General features: G+C 42.8%; 10 protein-coding genes across 10 annotated transcripts; 6 read left to right on the forward strand and 4 right to left on the reverse strand.

Annotated features, from left to right (window-relative positions):
* Position 1: 1 nt before the first annotated feature.
* OGAPODRAFT_10868 (uncharacterized protein) lies at positions 2–1,054 on the forward strand (the record flags this gene model as incomplete). Its single annotated transcript, XM_018353243.1, has 1 exon — positions 2–1,054. The coding sequence occupies one exon, from the start codon at positions 2–4 to the stop codon at positions 1,052–1,054; it is 1,053 nt and encodes a 350-aa protein (XP_018212966.1).
* Positions 1,055–1,140: 86 nt separating this feature from the next.
* On the reverse strand, positions 1,141–5,513 carry OGAPODRAFT_15131 (uncharacterized protein). Its single transcript, XM_018353519.1, has one exon. The coding sequence runs from the start codon at positions 3,384–3,386 to the stop codon at positions 1,950–1,952; it is 1,437 nt and encodes a 478-aa protein (XP_018212967.1). The 5' UTR covers positions 3,387–5,513; the 3' UTR covers positions 1,141–1,949.
* Positions 5,514–6,271: 758 nt separating this feature from the next.
* OGAPODRAFT_91794 (uncharacterized protein) lies at positions 6,272–7,173 on the forward strand (the record flags this gene model as incomplete). Its single annotated transcript, XM_018357037.1, has 1 exon — positions 6,272–7,173. The coding sequence occupies one exon, from the start codon at positions 6,272–6,274 to the stop codon at positions 7,133–7,135; it is 864 nt and encodes a 287-aa protein (XP_018212968.1). The 3' UTR covers positions 7,136–7,173.
* A 162-nt stretch (positions 7,174–7,335) lies between these two features.
* OGAPODRAFT_96467 (uncharacterized protein) lies at positions 7,336–8,915 on the forward strand. The gene has a single exon (XM_018357899.1). It carries the CDS (start codon positions 7,476–7,478, stop codon positions 8,850–8,852), a length of 1,377 nt encoding a protein of 458 aa, XP_018212969.1. The 5' UTR covers positions 7,336–7,475; the 3' UTR covers positions 8,853–8,915.
* A 205-nt stretch (positions 8,916–9,120) lies between these two features.
* OGAPODRAFT_74525 (uncharacterized protein) lies at positions 9,121–10,109 on the forward strand (the record flags this gene model as incomplete). The annotated part of the gene is made up of 1 exon (XM_018355898.1): positions 9,121–10,109. Exon 1 carries the CDS (start codon positions 9,345–9,347, stop codon positions 10,107–10,109), a length of 765 nt encoding a protein of 254 aa, XP_018212970.1. The 5' UTR covers positions 9,121–9,344.
* A 32-nt stretch (positions 10,110–10,141) lies between these two features.
* OGAPODRAFT_15133 (lipoic acid synthetase mitochondrial precursor) lies at positions 10,142–11,383 on the reverse strand. The gene has a single exon (XM_018353520.1). The coding sequence runs from the start codon at positions 11,294–11,296 to the stop codon at positions 10,166–10,168; it is 1,131 nt and encodes a 376-aa protein (XP_018212971.1). The 5' UTR covers positions 11,297–11,383; the 3' UTR covers positions 10,142–10,165.
* A 324-nt stretch (positions 11,384–11,707) lies between these two features.
* On the reverse strand, positions 11,708–12,682 carry OGAPODRAFT_42121 (uncharacterized protein; the record flags this gene model as incomplete). Its single annotated transcript, XM_018355433.1, has 1 exon — positions 11,708–12,682. A coding segment is annotated over one exon (975 nt), but the record flags the coding sequence as incomplete, so codon positions are not given.
* A 1,930-nt stretch (positions 12,683–14,612) lies between these two features.
* Positions 14,613–16,409, forward strand: OGAPODRAFT_44597 (uncharacterized protein; the record flags this gene model as incomplete). Its single annotated transcript, XM_018355479.1, has 1 exon — positions 14,613–16,409. One exon carries the CDS (start codon positions 14,613–14,615, stop codon positions 16,407–16,409), a length of 1,797 nt encoding a protein of 598 aa, XP_018212973.1.
* Positions 16,410–16,415: 6 nt separating this feature from the next.
* On the reverse strand, positions 16,416–17,582 carry OGAPODRAFT_5950 (uncharacterized protein; the record flags this gene model as incomplete). Its single annotated transcript, XM_018355771.1, has 1 exon — positions 16,416–17,582. One exon carries the CDS (start codon positions 17,580–17,582, stop codon positions 16,416–16,418), a length of 1,167 nt encoding a protein of 388 aa, XP_018212974.1.
* A 188-nt stretch (positions 17,583–17,770) lies between these two features.
* On the forward strand, positions 17,771–18,838 carry OGAPODRAFT_5951 (uncharacterized protein; the record flags this gene model as incomplete). Its single annotated transcript, XM_018355772.1, has 1 exon — positions 17,771–18,838. One exon carries the CDS (start codon positions 17,771–17,773, stop codon positions 18,836–18,838), a length of 1,068 nt encoding a protein of 355 aa, XP_018212975.1.
* Positions 18,839–18,891: the final 53 nt, after the last annotated feature.

Here is an 18,891-nt window from a genome sequence, read left to right on the forward strand (position 1 = left end):
AATGACGAATCTTAAGTGTGCTCAGCTGCCGGAATCAGGCGTCTTGAGTGCCCCTGGTCTTCGGTCACTACGAACAAAAAAATTAGAAGGCTTTAATTATGATCTTCATGAACTGGAATTGACCCAGAGTTGCAAGCTAACTATCTCCGACTTTAAGCATCTCAAGAAACTCTCAGTGACTGCTATCGCGAGAAATAGCCTAAAGCAATATCGAGTTCCATTATCGTCGCTCCTCAACACCAATGGCCACAAACTAAAGCTGCATGAACTTACCATAAAATCAGCATTGATCTATCCACAAGAACCACAGATTCTGCTTGAGGCGCTAGACTTTACGAAAATGCGAGTGCTTCGTCTGATAGATTTGTTTGAGTATCCCACTTTGAGTTTCCCGGAGACGGATATTAAGTGGGAGGAATTGCGCGTCTCAGAGTTTCGGCAATGGATGTCTCGATTGTCTCGATTGTCAGAAGGTATTCGGCTTCTTCAGAGCACAAAAACGCTATTAGAGGCATTGTCACCACAAGTCAAAGGGTTGAAGGTGTTAGAGTTGCACGTATGCAACTTTTTGGCCGACCACGGTCCCCAATTTATTTCATCAATTACAGACTTGAGGACTCTCAAAGTCAACATTCCCTCACAGCAATGTGTGGATCATGACCCGGACTCTCGAATTAGGGCATATTTAGAGAGTATTTCTTTGCATTCAAACCTCCGTCATCTCGTCATTGAATCACCGCCAATAGAGATCTTGTTGCTCGAACAATATTTGTCGCAAATGAGAAACTTGAAATGTCTCAAATTATGTGTTAAATCAATTGAACCGGCTCGTTTTATTTCATTCATTCGAAACTTCCCCGAATTGGAGTTTTTGGATGTAGCTTTTGATCCAATTCCTTTGAAAGACATCCAGGAGAAGTATATTGTTGAAGCGCTAACTCATGGACCACTACAATATGCTAAATTTTCTAGCTCAATCTATGACATGAGTAAAGGAATGATCAAAGGCAAACATATCATGCGCTGGTTCGATGACAAGCTTATAAATTTGTAATACAACAAATATTCATGACTTTCTCGATGTTATTGTCTTCGTAGACAAAACTAATGCTACTAAAAAACACTATAAAAAAAAATGTATCTCATAGACTCATAAAATGCACAAATCTTTACATTCGGTATCAAACTTGCACATAAGCAAACATCTATTGCTTTACAGGAAATCGGTATTAAATCATATATATGGTACTAATGGTATTACCGCATCCTATCTTTCATACTATACTCACCCTGAACAATGCAAAATAATATATCGAAATCTGATAAGGCTCGTTCCCTACCTTAATGTCCCAGGCCATTTCAAGCGAGTATACACACTTTATATCCAAATGAGGTTCAGAGAGGACTATGAGTATAAACGCAAATTACTTATCAATGTTACCGATAAATTGACCAGTGAACAGTTGACTAACAGATTAATCAACACGATAAATTTTGTTTCTAATGCCTGCTCAGAACCGTTCTCCGAAGAGAACGTAGAGTTTCGTATTCTACGTGGAATACTGCAACACGAATCATCTAAGTATAATTACAAAGGTGAACTTGCCGAATCATATTCATTACGTGCTTTCAGCGAGTTAAGATCGACTGCAAAAGCCACCGATATAAATCCAACATTACCTAACAACTGGTTTTCATGGTTAGAGAAATCACGGGACTCTCTAATTCCAAAGCTAGACTACAATCGGCCAACCAAGAAAGATCTGATAGAAGACACGCTGTTTGCGGTCTTTCGCTTCGAAAGAAACAAAGAAATGCTCAATGAGTCAGCCAAGCTATTGTTATAGCATCAGGAATAAAAATTAGAACAACTATATTCGAAAAGAGCTCTATGTAGTTCCATTTTTCGATAATTCAACTTAGAATTGTAAGCGAGTTTACACCGGCGATCACCAACCCAACGAGTTTTTCACATTGGTAGGATTGGAAATGGAAGGCATGTATCTGGTTGATCCCAGCTCGACATTGGAGTTAGAGTTTCTTGTGAACATTCGAGTAAAGGATGCGCCGGAAGAAGAGTTTGTGAGGCGGATGGCGCCTTCGTCAGAATAGTCAGAATGGTATTGCTCGGCATCAACCGGTGAACCGCTGGACAACATTAGCGAGCGGAAATCACTCGAGCCATGAAGATTTGCATGTTTTTCGGATTCGTATTGTTCTTGAAGCTTCTTCTTTCTTCTTTTGTAGATTAGCATCATCACCGCCGCGTAGGCTGTGGCACCTGCAGCAGAGCCAGCAACAATACCGGCTATTCTACCACCTTGTACCTTTGTTGATCCGGTAGAAGTCAGGCTGGAGGAATCCATAGATCCTAAAGAAAGAGAATCATCCTCGTCATCATCTTCATCATTTCCTGTACCGGAAAGATCGCCTCCAATAGTTGCAGACCCCATTGAAGTTGCATCCAGCAGCCCATCTATAGGGACTCGACTGTCAATGTATCCGGCTAGCGACTTTTGAATTGCATTTGGATTCGTGTAGAGTGTTGACGAGGTATTACTGATTTCATTCTGTAACACAGTGATGTAATCTTGGTCAAAGTAAACTTCTGCAACAGTGATGATATAGTCAACGTTCGCAGAAGAATAAGGAACCAATTGTTTGACAAAAACAGCAGACTCATTCACATCAGGATTTGGGTATGTGAGGACCTTGGGCAGATACTCGAAAATCTGATTCGAAGAGTAGGAATTTTCACAAACAAACGTGTATTTCAGTTCCTGTTTGAATCCAACTGTAATCAATCTATAATTAGGAGAAACTGCCGCAGTCGCAACAGGGGAAATCGCTTTTGGTAATGCTGATTCTGCAATCGACGAGGTACTAGACTGTTGTGATCCTGATGCAGTCGATGGATCTTGGTACACAATACTAGTAGGAAGCCAATTTGCTGTTGGAGTTGTAGGCACAGAGGACGTAATTCCAAAAGCAGTGCTTGATGGTTGTTGTGATTGGTAAGTTGTAGGACCTGCGGTACCCAGACCCGGGCTGCTGCTCGAATATTCTGTGAGTGAATTTTCAGTACCTTCAGGAGTTGTTCCAGACAAACTCACTGAAGAAGAGGTACTGGACTCGGGCGAATGTGCTGGCACTTCCGTAGAGCTAGTAGAACCGGATTCAGACGTTGATTGAACACTAGAGACTGTCAAAGGACCAGTAGACGTGGTACCTTTGTCAGCTGTCGAATCAGACGATAAAAGAACCTGAGTTTCACTTGACGTCTGTGAGACCTGGGATGCTTCGCTGTCAGTACTGATCATTGAAAGATGCTGGAGTGCTGATTGAATCGAAGAGAGCGATGAAGTCAAAGCCTGTTGAGTAGTCATGCTCGTACTAGAAGAACTGACACCAATTGTAGCTGGAGAGTTAGTGACTGAGGACTCTTCTATGGTAGTTGCCGCGTTCGCGGTTGAGCTGAGAGGATTCAAGATACTTGACAAACTCCAAGTCGAAGAGACAGCAATTATAGGACTTGATGGAGAAGAAACTGAATATGATGTATCTGCATTTGATGCGACACTTGAAAATGTCGTGGCAGCGTTCACTTGGGAACTAGTAGAGTATTCGGAAATACTTTGTGAAGAAATGCTAGTACTGATTCCCGAAATGTTGTCAGAGCTCAATGATGAAGTCTCTAGATATGTGTTTTCAGTACTGGATGCCCCTAAGTGTGATGATTCTGGCTCGGCGGCTGATGAGCTCGAAAGTGTGGTTTTCGATAAAAGGGAGGTGGTTGTGGCTGCATTTCCTGTAAAAGAGCTTGATGGCGTTCCCGTGGATAAGTTGCTGCTCAAGTTTGCAGTTTCAGTTGAAACAGTCTCTTCGCTCGTCGGTGACGAGGTCCACGACGATGATCCTGTTGACGTATTTTCTGGTAATGGTATGGGAGCCGTGACACTTAGAGAGCTCGAGCTCTGACTAATGGTGATTCTAACAATTCCTGAGTGCCCTCCATAAACACTAGATGCCCTTGGTGTAGGACCCGATATCTCGGAACTGGGAGAAATCTTAGATGGTAGCGGGGAGTCCGTCTCCGGTTCATTGGAAGAGGTGGGTGGAAGTGGCTGTGGCACCGCCCCTGATTCGCTAGTTTCGCTAGTTGAATGGAGGGCCTCCGGCGAAGACGACGCAGAAATTGAAGGGGTCTCGTAGTCCGTCGTAATCGCCGTGGATTGAGCTTCTGCCGCAGAAGACGACGTAGATTCCAACTGATCTGAAGATACTATTTTCAAATCTTCTTGAGGGATTGATGACCCGGTGGTCTCTGATGGTAGTGGCAATTCTGTTTCAGAATTGGAGGACTCGGGATTTGTTGAAGAAGGCAGAGGCGAATCCGTTTCCGATGCCGTGGACTCTGTACCACTTGCAGATGACGACAAGGAAGTTTCACTAGAAACTGTTGTCGAGGTTGTACTGCCAGCGACTTTGAAACGCAAATCAGGACTCCTAGATGTACTTAGAGAATTTGTAGCAGAAGCTGATGAGGAGCTATATTGTTCTGCTGTTCCTTCCGATGATGCTGTGGTAGATGAAGTTGAGCTTGTAGCTTCCGGATCGCTGAGACTTTCGCTTGATGAGAGTCCAAGAGAGTCGGTTGAAGAAACATATGAGGAAGCCAGTGCTGAAGACTCAGATTGCTGCTGTGAGTTTGTTGCGTAAAATGTAGCCTTTGCTTTTGTAGCGCCAGTGTAGCTCGCACTCGACAACGAACTCAAAGATGAGTCCGAAGAGCTTCCAGGATTACTCACGTTCTCAGTGCTTTCAATGTTGCTTCTTGAGCTTTCTAAGCTGGAACTAGAAGAAGCCGTGGAAAAAGACGTCGTATCCTGCAAGCTGGAACCTTGAGAAGTTTCGGTTTCGGTTTCAAGGGAAGAGGATGGAGTAGATTGCGATGTAGCGGAAGATGGCAAATCCAAATGGGTTTCAGAAGATTGACTGGAGGAACTTAGCAAGTCTGATGTTGGAGAGTACAACCAGTTTGTTGGATCCAAAAGCTCTTCGATATTTTCAGAGGGCGATGATGTTGAGGATATGGATGATGTTGCTGAAGCCGAACTCTCAAACTCTGTTAAACTCGAGTTCGAATATAAACCATCTCGAGCGACCGCCTCTTTCTCATGATTTTCTCGTTTTATGACTTTCTTCATCTCCAGGTGAGGAAACATCGAGGGAAGGTATAAACCATTCACCATGGTGAACACCAAATTGAGAAGGATCAGGTTGTTGAATTTGACCATTGGCGGGACTTAGAAGCGTGTCTCAATACTTTTCAAAACGAGTGGAAGGGTATCAACTGTGTTGTAATATACTAGTGAATGACAAAAATGTAGCTGTTTTCTTGCGGTGAAAGAGTCTGTGTTTGAAACAGAGTGTATTTATTTGATGTTGAAGAAGTGTGCGTGATTAATATCCATACACGCAGATTCTGTGGATTCGCAAAGCTGTTTCTTTCAAAGAAACCACCCCAAATTGCAATGCAAGAAATCTCTAAACAAAACTCAAAAGCATTTACAAAGTTTGACCCCTCTGGGAACTGCCCAGCGGATGGTCGTGGCATACACAGCGTCCCTTTGTTGTCGTAAGATTTTCAAGCGCGGAACTGAATAACAATTGTTCTAAAAAAAAAAAGACATCAATAGCCTTGGTTGCAGAAAAGTAAGATCTCGGCATTCATGACTTACTCCATAAACTGTTACGGCCAAGGATACAGCTTGTAATGCAGTACCCTGGTAGTTCAAACAAGGGTTTTTCTTTTGAGTCTGTGCGCCTAAGAGTCCAGATTCCGGCTTGCTAAACGTATTGTTCTATTGTTATGGTTGGTACACGACAATAATTTTGTATCAGATCTGGAATTATAGCATGTTCGTAATGGTGGTAGGAAGATATGAAACACTCATGGCAAAAGAAGCAGTCATGCTACCGGCAGTAGAGCCACTTTCTACGCTATTACAGACAAGTTAAATCGAGTGCGGTCCGCATAAGCCAATGAGGCTTTTATGAACTCATAACCTCTACCCTCAATTTCGATGTATGACGCGTCTTTATCATTCCGAGTTGATTCCGTTCTTGGCACGATGAATTGTCTTTTACGTGCACGTAAAAAAAGCTGTTTCAAAAAAGGCAAGACTAATTGAATTCTGCCGTTGGACGACAGTGTCGTTCGACGCGTCGAATTCCCCAAAAATTAGTTAATACGTGGTTAGCATTAGACATGTCAAATTACACCTCCCTAAAACCTCAGCCGCCAGTTCCTGAGCCTTTTGAGGATGATGATGTGTTTATTCAGCCGGATAGCGGCGTGTCAGAAGTGCACGAAGCAGACTTAGGTTCCCCGGCAAATCCAAAACCGACTCTCGCTCCGTCAACAGCAAATACAACATTCTCGAGCTCAAAGTCTAAAAAGACCTATTCGGGTGGGATATTCACTCTCAACTATTACAGGCAATTCTTTGATCTTGAATCAAGCGATTTTTTCCGCAATTGCTACAGAAGCTTGAATCCTTTAGTGAGACTTCCCGAGGAGGAATTCAGGGAAGTTGGGGACCTTTACGGATCAGTGTGGATAACAGCGACCTTGGTTTATCTTTTATTCTTTTGTAACTCATTTGCTGAACTATTAAGCGAGTGGTTTCTACACAATGACAAACTAGGCATCAACTATTTTAAAATGATCATCACCTCCATCAACCTACTATATGGATACATCGCAATAATCCCAGCGCTCTTATATTTGGCTTTACGCTTCTATTTTAAAGTTGTCCTGCTTATTCCCTTGACCAAGCTCATTTCAATATACTCATACTCTAACATCATGTGGATCCCAGCTGCGCTTTTAAGTATATTCCGTGGATTGCTTATCAATCACCACGTTTTGGATACAGCTCTTAAATGGAGCTGTATTGGTATCGGAGCTATTCTGAGTGGATGGAGTATTGTGGTCAAAATTTCCCAGTACTTCGGAACTATTTTCGGGCAGGAAGACAAAAAGTTCTCCATGCTGGTTCTGGGGCTACTGATTTTGGCCCATGTGGGTTTCTCTTTGGGAGTGAAGATGTGTTTTTTTGGGGATTTATAGAGACTATGCGGTTCAATTGATGTGTTAAATAATACCCATAAACGAACATTGGTGTCTACTATAGTATACCATCATACGGTTTCCGATAAGTTTTGACCTACTTGCCTGTTCTCATAGCAGTAAAAAGTCGTGTACCAAACACAATTAATTACCTCGAGATCGAAAATTGTTGTTGGAAGTGTTGAAAAATTAAAGCTCGACAGGTTTCCAATCTCCCTCAGAGACTTAGAGTACCAAGTGTTTCAAGTTTACCATCTTCTACTTTATAGAGTTAGTTGCTGGACTTAGATTTGTTATCTGTGTAAATATTTGATATCCAAAAGAACTGATAAGCAGAAAGATGTCTGACGAAGTGCCAGCGATCAAAGCTCCTAGAAACAAACGGTTCATCAAAAAGCCTGACGTTAAAGCTAGAAACGCCAAGCTTGCTGAACTCAACAAGGAGTTGGACAAGTACAACAAAGAGATTGCTGATTTGAACAAGCAGATCGAGGTCACTGTGACTCCAAAAGATGTTCTGGAAGAGAGAAAGAGGTTGACCTCTGAGCTCAACACGATCATCAAGCAACAGAGTGAGATCAAAAACAAGAGAAACTTGTTGAATGAGCAGATTCGAGCTATAGACGGCCAAATGAAGAAAAAAATTGGTGATTTGCAGGCCCAAAACTCCAAGAACAGCTTCAAAAATGTCGAGGAGATTGATAAAAAGATTAACCAGTTGGAAGATCTTATTGGTTCTGGTACTTTGAAGCTTGTTGATGAGAGAAGATATGTCAAGGAGATTACTTCTTTGAGAAAACTGAAAAAGGACTTTGGTTCCATTGAGCAACTGCAGAAGTCCATTGACAATGACAAGCTCAAGATCCAAGAGCTGAAGAAAAAGCAGTCTGCTGTTTCCAACAAGGAAATCCAAGCTAAATTTGAAGAAGTTACCAAGAGCTTAGATTCATTGAGCTTGAAAAATAAGGGCGTTCAAGACAAGAGGCAATCGTTGTTTGACAAGAGAAAGGCTCTTTACTCCAAGAAGGATGGAATTTATGCCGAGATCAACAAGGTGAGATCAGAATTTGATGCTCAGCACAAGAAATTTGTTGCCGACATGGAGGCTGAACGTAAAAGAAGGGAAGAAGAGGAAAGGATTTACAACCTGACCTTGAAAAAACAAGAGTTGCAAGCTGAAATCGAACTTCTGAAGGAGACCTCCAAAAGACCTGCGTTCACTCGCGAGATCACCTTAGTGGAGACTTTGCTTGGCCACTTCGATCCTACCTATGTTAGAACCGACAAGGAGCCATTGGAAGAATCAAAAGCTCCTTCAAACACCGCATCTACTAGTCGTAAGATTGAAATGCCAGCGGATGCTGTCATCATCAAGAAGGAGCAGGAAAACTTCTTCGCCGGTAATAAGTCCAAGAAAGAAAAAAAGACTCAGAAGAAACAATCTTCTAAGTTTGTCATCGAGCCTGATGTCATTGCTCAGTTGTCCGAGCTGTCCATCGCTTTGCCATCGAAAGCCGACGAGATTCCAAATACGATTAGCAGCTTGAAGGCCAAGCTGGAGGAGTTCAAGTCAAAGCAAGAGGAACAGACCAAGGAGAACATTGCCAAAGCTGACGAAAAGGCAGCCAAGCTTGAAGCTGAGATTGCCAAGATTGATGCCGAAATCGAGGAGGAGGCAAAAACCAAAGTTGTGAAAGCAAGTGAGGAGGCCGAGTAAACCTTAATGTTGAATAATTAGCAATATTTTTCTCTTTATACAGAAGAATAGATCCAATTAAATTAACCTAGATCGAGACGAAATCCGGACTTTGAGAATTTCAGCCAGATGAAATTTCAAATTTCATCTGACAAGAAAAAAAAAAACGTAGAATCAGGCTGTGTCATGCTCCATAGTACTAAAGCACCGCTGGGCCCTGCAAAAGGAAAAAGAAAAAAATAAGATAAGCTTGTCCCAACTAACAAATCTTACTACGGTTTGGATGAACGCCAGATTTGTTCGGATTGTACTGCATCATCACACAATATAATAACATCTGGGGTGTGAGCCTTGGTTGGGAGCACAGTCCGTTTCAAAATATAAAACTCACACATTTACATCGAACCTGGTAGATTCTTCTCTAGCAGTGTCATTGAGGTTATTGGGTATATCCCATTACCGACATCATTGGTTTAGCGCTCTCGACATTGAACATAAACCAAAATACATTCCATGAACGAAGGTTGTCGGGAAGTCGTTTTAGATGGGCACGGTTCACAAATATTGCGATCTCCTTCAAATACAGGACCTTTAGACAAGCTCTCGCTATCCCTTGACTCCCCTGAAGAGTCTGAAACCACACAGTTACCAGATGATTACCAAGAAGAGGCAAGTGCCTTTTCAAAACCTAGATCAAAATGTTTCGGCCTCACGATCAAGGAATCTTCACAAATGTCTAACTTTTACTACCATGGATTGAAGGTCCCGATAATGATGTATAGGTGCTTCACATATTTGGACCATGAGATAGGATATGACAAAGTTGGTATTTTCAGATTATCATCTGTGAAATCCGAGATCAATAGATTGGAGGAAATGTTTAACAACTTGGGCGATGTCGATTTGGTGAACCTGAACCCGAAACCTAGCATTCATGCCGTCACGACACTTTTCAAGCGATGGCTTCGCTCTGGAGAGAGAATTTTGAATGAGGAAGACTGCATGCAACTTAAACTACTGCTTCGACTTTCAAATGTTTCCATTAGAATACGCGAGTTTAATTCCGTTCTAAGAGCGCTCCCGTCTGAAAACTACCAAATACTAAAATGCTTATTTATCTATCTTGATAAGGTTCTCGAATACCGGGATCAGAACAAAAATTCGATTGAGAGCTTGGCGATGCTATTCAGTGCGAACGTCTCCTACGACCCAACAGGCAAACATGTTCCTATATTCACTGAGCTATTGGTTAATAGAAAGTCATATTTCCTCGATTGATGGGCGCCTAGACTTTATAATAATGTACTGTTTACCTTCAACGTTTATTGCGTAAGTTAAATATTACTTATAATTTCCTTGGACACGAAAACATCGTCTCCAACCTCTACCTCACGAGATACACCCACGTTACGTCTTCGTTTTCTGATCACATTCTCGATGAACGCCTCTCCAGCCTTATAAGAGGACCTCACCAGCGGCCCTGATGCACAATAAAGGAATCCCATGTCCAAGGCAACGTTCTTCCAGTACTCAAATTTCTCTGGAGTAACGTATTCAACAACCTTCATGTGTCTCTTGGTAGGTCTCATGTATTGCCCAAAAGTCACCACGTCCACGTTATTCTCTCTCAGATCTTTCAAAGTCTGCAAGATCTGTCCATCAGTTTCTCCAAATCCAAGCATCAAAGAAGTCTTCGTAACCAGATCAACGTTCGTTTCTTTTGCCGTGCGCAACACTGCAAGTGACTGTCTGTACGTAGCACGTCTATCTCTGATATGTGGCGTCAAATCTTCCACTGTTTCTAGATTGTGAGCGAAAACATCTAGCGGTGAAGATGCAAGGACCTTGACCATCTCCAAATCTCCACGGAAATCTCCTGACAGACACTCCACTAAAATTTGAGGAGCTTTTTCTTTTATTTTCTCAACAGTAGAGCGCAGGTGATGAGAACCTCCGTCAGGAAGATCGTCTCTGTCCACAGTAGTCAGAACCACGTATCCAAGCCCCCATCTACTTATTGCCTCTGCTGTATTTTCCGGCTCGTTTGGATCTAGTGGCCCCGGGTTTCTATTGGTTTTCACTGAGCAAAATCGACAGCCTCTCGTGCAAGTATCTCCCATCAACATGATTGTGGCAGTAGCTTCTGACTTCTTACCTCCCCAGCACTCTCCGATATTTGGACACTTGGCTTCCTCGCACACAGTTGCTAGTTTCAACTCCCGGACATCTTTCTTCAGCGAATGAAATGATTTACCTTTAGGAATTGGGACTTTGAGCCACGAGGGCAACCTGGCATCAGGGTCTTTCCGTGCTAACTCTAGAGGATCCACCAACAAATCCTTAGCCTTGCCGCTGATAAAGTCTTCGAAAGAAGGCCCTTTATTCAGCTTGTCAGTGAACTGAGTGACTTTTCGTCTTCTTCTAGGCTTGGGGACAATATTCTCTTCTGCGCGTTGCTCCCCCATTTGACTAGTACCTGGAACTGATGCAAGTCCTCTAATTCCCACAATACCAGGCCTGACATTGGCGGAGATCAAATTCCTGCATAAAACCATAGTTGGGTATATCAAATCGTCTCAAAGTATTTTTTTGACCTTGAACTCTCTCCTTACCTGATTACGTAATAGCACCTTCATTGGACACTTATAGTCCGAAGATAGAGAGATTCGAGTCCGACTAAGTAAAATCATTAAAAATATGCTGATATAATAATCAATGATAATGATAGTATGTAACAGTGTCTACCTATTTAGCTGTGTTTTATGCAATGGCGGCATGACGTGAGGCTCCGAAGTATTAGGAGAACTTTCGTTTTGTTCGCGTTTCCTCTCTAAGGCGTCCGCAACAACTTCCGCCATGAGTTGTTGGCATGCAGCATCATCATACTTGTTTAGCCATGGATGCGACAAAAGCTCAGCATAGACAGGACGTTTATTTGGATTCTTGTTTAAGCATAGATTCACGAAATCACGTGCCTCTTTGGAAAAGCGATCGTCAGGCAATGTTGGTGGTTCGCCATCAACAATTGCACTCAGTTGCGAAAAGATATTGTCGTAGGTTTCTTGTGGATAAGGGTAGCTGCCCTTTGCAATCTCAAGTATTGATAATCCCAATGACCAAATGTCCGATTGGACTGTATAGGTAGCGTCGTCTGGTGTTGATGATTTAATTCGTTCTGGTGCCATATACGACTGGCATCCAATATTGGTCCTGGCCAACGAAGCGACTAAATTACCACTAACACCAAAATCACATAGTTTCACTTTCCCAGAGTCCCCAACCAAAATGTTTGTCGGCTTGACGTCTCTGTGGATTATGTTGTGATCATCTTTCAGTTGCTTGAGCCCCTTGACAACGCATTTGGTAACATAAGCTAACTCAGGTTCATTCAGCCCATTTCCATATATCTTGTCAAGTGAGCCGCCTTGCATGTATTCCATGCACATATAAACTGCACCTTCAATGAAAAATGCGCCGTAGAAGTCCACAATGCAATCACTCACACAACTATGGAGCACTTCCAGTTCCATTAAGATTTGTCTGAACTTGGAATCGTCCAGCTCCAGCCGGACTTCCTTCATTGCCATAATAATCCCAGTAGGTCTATGCAAAACTTTGGATACTATTCCATAGTTTCCGCGTCCCAGTTCCTCCAGAAACTGTAAATCGTCATGTGATATTCTAAAAGAAGAGCCATTCGAAAAATCAACACCTTTGGAATGCACAGAAGCCTTACCAGCAAAATTAAGAGAACCCGATTTGATGTCCACATATTTCGCATAATTAGCAAACATGCCTGCGGGTTTGGGTTGGGCCTGGGGAAGACGAAGATTTGGTTTGGACCTTGCTCCTCCGATAGGAGCAGGCGCGCTATTATGCGGAACACTTGGAACTCCTCTCTGAGGCAGCATATTGAGTTTGAGTTTGTCCATTGACTTGTTGGAGGATGCTCGATTTTGAGGGTCGGTCAAGGAGTTGAAATCAAGTTTCATTCCTCTTCTTTGAGATAAAGACTGTTTTCTTTGAGGGGGTTTGGCCTCGGTAGAGGGCGCTTGATTGATCTCGTTTCGGACGATCGCATCCAACTTATCCGACAACACAATGTCTGGTAATTCTGGTAGAGGCTTATCCTGACTGGGAACAGCATCAGAAGATTTGGTGGCGTGTCCGCCAAAAGGGCGCTCCACGGAGTCTTTCATGGTTTTGAAACTATGACTGCGGCTTCGTGAATCTGACAAGGCCTTCTCATCGGTTTCGGACTGTTTCTTTGGAATTCTAAAGGATGTTCGCCTCATCAGACCTTCTGCAGATTGGGCATCGGTCTTCTCTTCCGCATCAAGATTTGGGGTTCCCGGGGCGCCAGCGTCCTCGGTGCGCGGAGTCGACGGCGAGCTCAAGATTGGAGAAGCATTTCGGGCCGGGCTGAAAAGCTCCTCACTCGAATGTTGTTGTTGCCTCTTGGCCTGAAAGGCTAACAGCTTGGCCTGTGCGTTAGGATTAAGGCCTCGATTATGGATGCTAAGATCTTGTAGTTTTGAAGATAGGTCGTTATTGTCCCCCATCTTGTGAAAGCAGATTCAAAGTAAGGAATGTAGTGGTTATGAGAATCTGATTGTCCAAACGGTGTATGTCTTGAAATAACGCCTGACTAAAACAGTTTGGGTTAAAGTGGCGAATGTCACTCTATCTTTTGCCGTTAGGCTTTGCTCTAGCTGGAATGGTGCGTCCAGTAAAATAACAAGTTGAGGGAATGAGTCGAAATGTATGTCTTGGATCTTTTTTTATGTGGACCTTTGTATTCGCACTTCAATCACTGCAGCTAAGCTCACCAGATTTTGACTGCTTGCGATTTTTTGTATTTTTTGTATTTTTTTTCAACCCGGCAAATTTCAGCCCTCTACAAATAGTCGCGTCGAAGTTTGGGTCGACAAGATCGAATACTACTCCAATTTCTTCGCTTGAAAGCAGGATTGTTTTTTCGTAGATGTGACACGCACTTGCAGGGTTCACTAAATAATAACGGAGCTAGTAAAACATTTATATAAGGCTTCTGGCGGTCTTTTCTATAAATAATTAGGGTCGATGACGACACACCACAGAGCCGCTTTATTGACCTCCACCAAAAGGTTACAGTTGTCCCCTACATTAAGTGGTTCTAAAACTGCAATATCTGAATGATTCTAAAAATAACTGGAAGCGGGTCTTACGACTATTGCAGATGAACTTTGGTTTTCCTTGATTGTCGCACCCCTTGGATCTAATGTCCCAGCAGATCCCGCATCGATTTCTATTGATGATTGCAGAACATGTTTGTCTCCAATAAATAAAGAACTTAGATTACTCGATTCATTAAGAAACTTTGTAACTTGCAGTCCCAATAATAGGGTCATGTACGGTTCCTTGCAAGAAATCGAATAACATTTCTCCATTGGGAATAACAACACGGGTGCCTTATTATTGTTTAGGTTTTGTGCCGTTTCAGCCCACATGATAACTCCTTAGTATCCGCATGCGACGGTTAAAATTGATTCTAAAAGTGTCCGACTTTTTATTTTTATGCCTTTTCAGTTCGAAAACCTGCCTCCAGAACAGCTTGAGCTGCAGGTACCTGTTTACATCCTAAAAGGGCGAACGTCGGCACGCCGCAAGGGATTGCTTGCAGTGTTCAACGACAAGTTCAGCGTGCAATATTACGAGATAGTGGATGGCTACTTCAAAGCAATGGTCCATCTCGGAGACGGGATGAACTGTCTCACCTTGCAGCATGTGGATGGCTTATGGATGAATGGGCAGCCTGCTTTTCCCAAAGATGGCCCAGCTGTTTTAGATCAAACACAAGTCAAATTGAATTACAGTCCGATAAGCGACGAGTCTCTTGTTCCAAAAATACATTTGTGTGTTTTGGTTGGCAAAGACTCCCCTCAACTATTTGATTGTCCGCAGGCTAAAAGGTACGAGGGGAATAATCTTGATGCGGCAGTACGCAAGCTGCGCATGGGCGGAAGATTGATGCAGGCGTTCACGCAGGATGATATGTATTTAGAGAAGTTCGGGTCGAGAAGCTTCCGATTCGTGGAAGAAAAAACCCGGAGCACCATCAGCTATGTTGAGGAGGCAAAAGGTATCCTGCGCAACGAGATTAAAATACACGTTATTCGGTCGGACCGCACTGTTGCTGAACTCCGAAGCCCTGATTATGCACAACAAAACCCAAAGGCGAAAAAAGCTGGCGAGCTCTTCGGCATTGCAATGGATGCTTTGACCAAATATGGTGGCCCGTTTGCGGAATCGGCAACATCTCGCGTACCAGCTATGGCGGCTGTCATGATTTTGGATGCTCACTGGGATAAGAGGCAGAACTTAATTTTAGGACATGCCGCACTAGGTGGTGGAAATGATAGGATCAAGCTTGCGATCTTTGGGTCCCACGGACTTCACTCTTGGCCAATGAATATGGAGTCCTTGCATAGAGCATTAACTGACACCACGCCGATCAGCACCAATGAGGTGGCAAATGATTGCAACCAATGTGGTACTGCTTGGGAGTGCTTCACATTGACTTTAGGAGCATTTATGCACGAAATAGGACACTTGCTTGGTTGTCCTCATCAAAGAAATGGAGTCATGCTTCGTGACTATTTAACATTGAACCGCAAGTTCTTAGCGAAAGAGGCGTATTGTCAGCGAACAAAGAAATCCGACTGGGGCCCCGTGCTCACTAGCGCAGAACCTGGATGGCACAGATTGGACAAAATAAGGTTTCTCTATCATCCAGCCTTTGCTGTGCCCGCTGATTTCTACGTGGAATCATTTAGACCAACTGCATTTAGATGCAACCAAGGAATGAAACTGCCTACAGATGCAGTGTGTGAAATATCCGTTCTGGCGATCGATATAGATACCTTGGATTTGGTGGCACCTTCAGGAATCTATCTGGTTGAGTTCATGACAGGTGAATTTCCGGACTTGCAATACGAGTTCTTGCCAGTGTTCTTGAAGGGTCGGGGCTGCCTCCCAGTCGTCCGCTTATCCGTCTCCCAAATTGAGTCTCAACTAAAATCCAAGAAACCCATTCATGTTCGAGTTCTTGCAAGAGGGTTTCTACAAAAAGACATTAGTGATTTGCGGAAATTACTTATTGAGTTGAGTTCTCCCGTGTTGGTCAATGGTGGTGCATTGTCTCTTACGAAAAGCGAGGTTTACGGAGGGGATCAGGGCAGTGACTTGATGGTCACTTTTCCTGATAAGCGAGTCATCGGGCTACAAGTTACACATGGTTTGGCATTGGACGGAATCAGAGTCCTTTTCAATGATCGAAGCTATCTGGATTTCGGAAACTTCAAAAGTCATCATTCAGATTTTTATTTGGAGGAAGATGAAATTATAACAGGATTCAACATTCGTTGTGGAGCTTGGGTTGATGCTATTCAGATTTTGACCAACAAGAAATCGAGTCCAATGCTAGGCGGAACAGGGGGAGGTGTGCGTCAGTTTTTTGTGCCTCGAGGCAAGAATTTGTATGGATTCTATGGGAAGATGTCCAATTGGTGCATCGGAATAGGATTTTTGTATGGCTAAGTTTACTTAAAAGTAAACATCTTGAACGTTAGGGGCTTCCGCCAGACACGTTGGAATGAAATGATTGATATCCTCCAGCGGTACTTGAAGTCCCGACGGCAAGTCTGCAGAATCAAATAGGTATCTCTGTTTCACTTCTTCAAGGGAAGGCACTTCCTGAAAGTTGATACTATTGTTGAGTTTCTCATACTTGGCATTCATAATGCGCAATATATCAACGACAGTAGAGATATTATGCCGAAATGCAGCTGGAAATGCTGAGTTTTGGTATTCCTTCATAAGCCTTATTTCTTCCCTCCAAAGGTGCTTGTCTTTAACATTGTAATTTTTCGCCTTGATATGCAACTTGGATCTGATTTTGGATTGATCGATGCTGTTCGCAAGGCCATATCTGCTGATACTGAGGGCTATCCCTAACTCATTCTTGTGATAATAGAAGAGGCTTCTATAGTATGAGAATAGAATTTCCACAAATCTTTTCAAAGTCCCAACTTGCGAGGACTTTCTCAGTTGTTCCAAAACTGCACATTCATTGTAAACAAATATCAGTATGCGAACATAAGTATTCAGTCTCTCTGGAACCTGATCAAAAACACCAAATTTAGCCTTGATTTCTCTGTGTGTAACGTAAATGTTCTTGAAAATGATCAGGAGTTGCACCAATATCTGGTTCAGATGATAAATGTAATCGAAGTGGGGTCGATGCAATTCGGACACCTGATCCCGGAATTCATTTGCAAGCCCAAATGCGCTCTTAAGCATATTAGATATTTTTCTCCATACTTCGTCAGCGAAATCGTTTGAGTTGTATTGTTTTTCGAGTGCTTCCAATGTTAATAGATGATATATCTGCATGATTGAAATGGATGAAGCAACAATTTCATCATAAGCAGTCCAGTCCAGTGTTTTGACGGCCTTGTAATTGGACCAGGGACATCCCTCGAATATCTTGATTTCCTTGCCAGTCTTTAGAAGGTCTTGGATGCTAGCTACATCGGTACTTCGGCTATTTTTGACGAAACTAAACAATTGATCGATTAACTCGTGCAAGTTGTGGGCAGAATTCATCAGATGATTGGGGCTGATGGTATGTCGCAGCTCATTGATTCTCGAGGGGGTGTCCAATGGAAGGTTGGCACACGGAACAATGACATCGTCGCGAGCAAAACTCATTAAATTCTTTGCGACTACTTGAGCAGTTGTATACTATGATTATTTGTAACATCCTTACACCGCGACGTTATTGTTGTTGTGGGATGTGGCCCTTTTTTTTGTCTTGTTCTTACTTACATGCATGATAGTATAAATGCCACCATCTCCCCTTTTTTGACCCAACTCAGAATATTTGTCCCTCTTTTCTAATGGTTTCTCTATCTTCTTCCTCCTCTACTGCCAGATATGCCCAGCTGATCCTTGGGGTAATCCTTCTTGGCTTATCAGGAAAAATCATTAACGACCGGAGTTCTTTGACTTCTCTGGCAGATGAGCTAGCGGAAATCTATAACAGCACCTCATCAGAGGCTTCATTCTCATTGGCAAAAAGAGACTTTAGTGAGCCGTCCCTATACATTGATCCCTCATGGAAAAAGTCTGCAGTTGTGATTTCTTCAGCTTGTACCAGTATCAGCTCCAACTCCTTGAACTACGCTTTACCAAAATTATTTACTAAAAAAAATACAAATTCAAACACTCAAGCCCTCTTGTGGAAATCATCTGTCTTTAGAACCTTATCAACAAGTGCCTCAGAGTTTGTTTCCAAAACTGCATTAGGTGTCTCCCTGAAGCAGGCTGGTTATGCCTCATCATTGTTTGGATCTGAGGCGATTTCGCAAGCATTGTGGATTACCAGTATAATCATTCAAGTCAGTCAATATGGTTCTCAATCCTGCTCCAGTGTCGAAGGCTTGATCAGCAGCTATAATCTGACCTCTGATCTTTCAGAGGTTATACTGTCTAATTACTACAATGAGGATGAGTCTAATAACTCTACATCGTCTGACAACCAGCTTTACGACGAAATTGAGAGCCTTTTTTCTCAATCGAATTCCTCCAATCTTTCGGGATCTCTTTCCAGCTTGCTTGACTCCTACAATTCCAATAATCTTACAACTTTGGAGAAACAATCGGCTTTATTACTTCAACTTGCAAGCAATTGCCAGCTGAAGAAATCTTCTATGGCTCTTTCCATCATCACTTTTGCAACGTACCTTTTTAGTAGTACTTTTCTGGCCTCAAGCGCTGTGTCTTTTGTCAACCAATATCGAAAGCAAAAAGAACAAGCTGCCAAAGCAATCCAAACTACGCCAGAAAGGAGTGAAAACGAGGCAACAGAAGTACCAGAACCTCAAGTCCATTTTGTTTATAGATCCGACTGGCTCCTACCAGATATTCTAAGTGATGAGGAACTTATTTCGGTCTCCCCTGTATGAATGAATCTCACTTTTTCGAGGATCGATATGCGCTAGGGAATTAAAGAGTTGCT

Source organism: Ogataea polymorpha (genome assembly GCF_001664045.1).
Source record: "Ogataea polymorpha strain NCYC 495 leu1.1 chromosome Unknown OGAPOscaffold_1, whole genome shotgun sequence".
In the NCBI taxonomy this organism is placed as follows: domain Eukaryota; kingdom Fungi; phylum Ascomycota; class Pichiomycetes; order Pichiales; family Pichiaceae; genus Ogataea; species Ogataea polymorpha.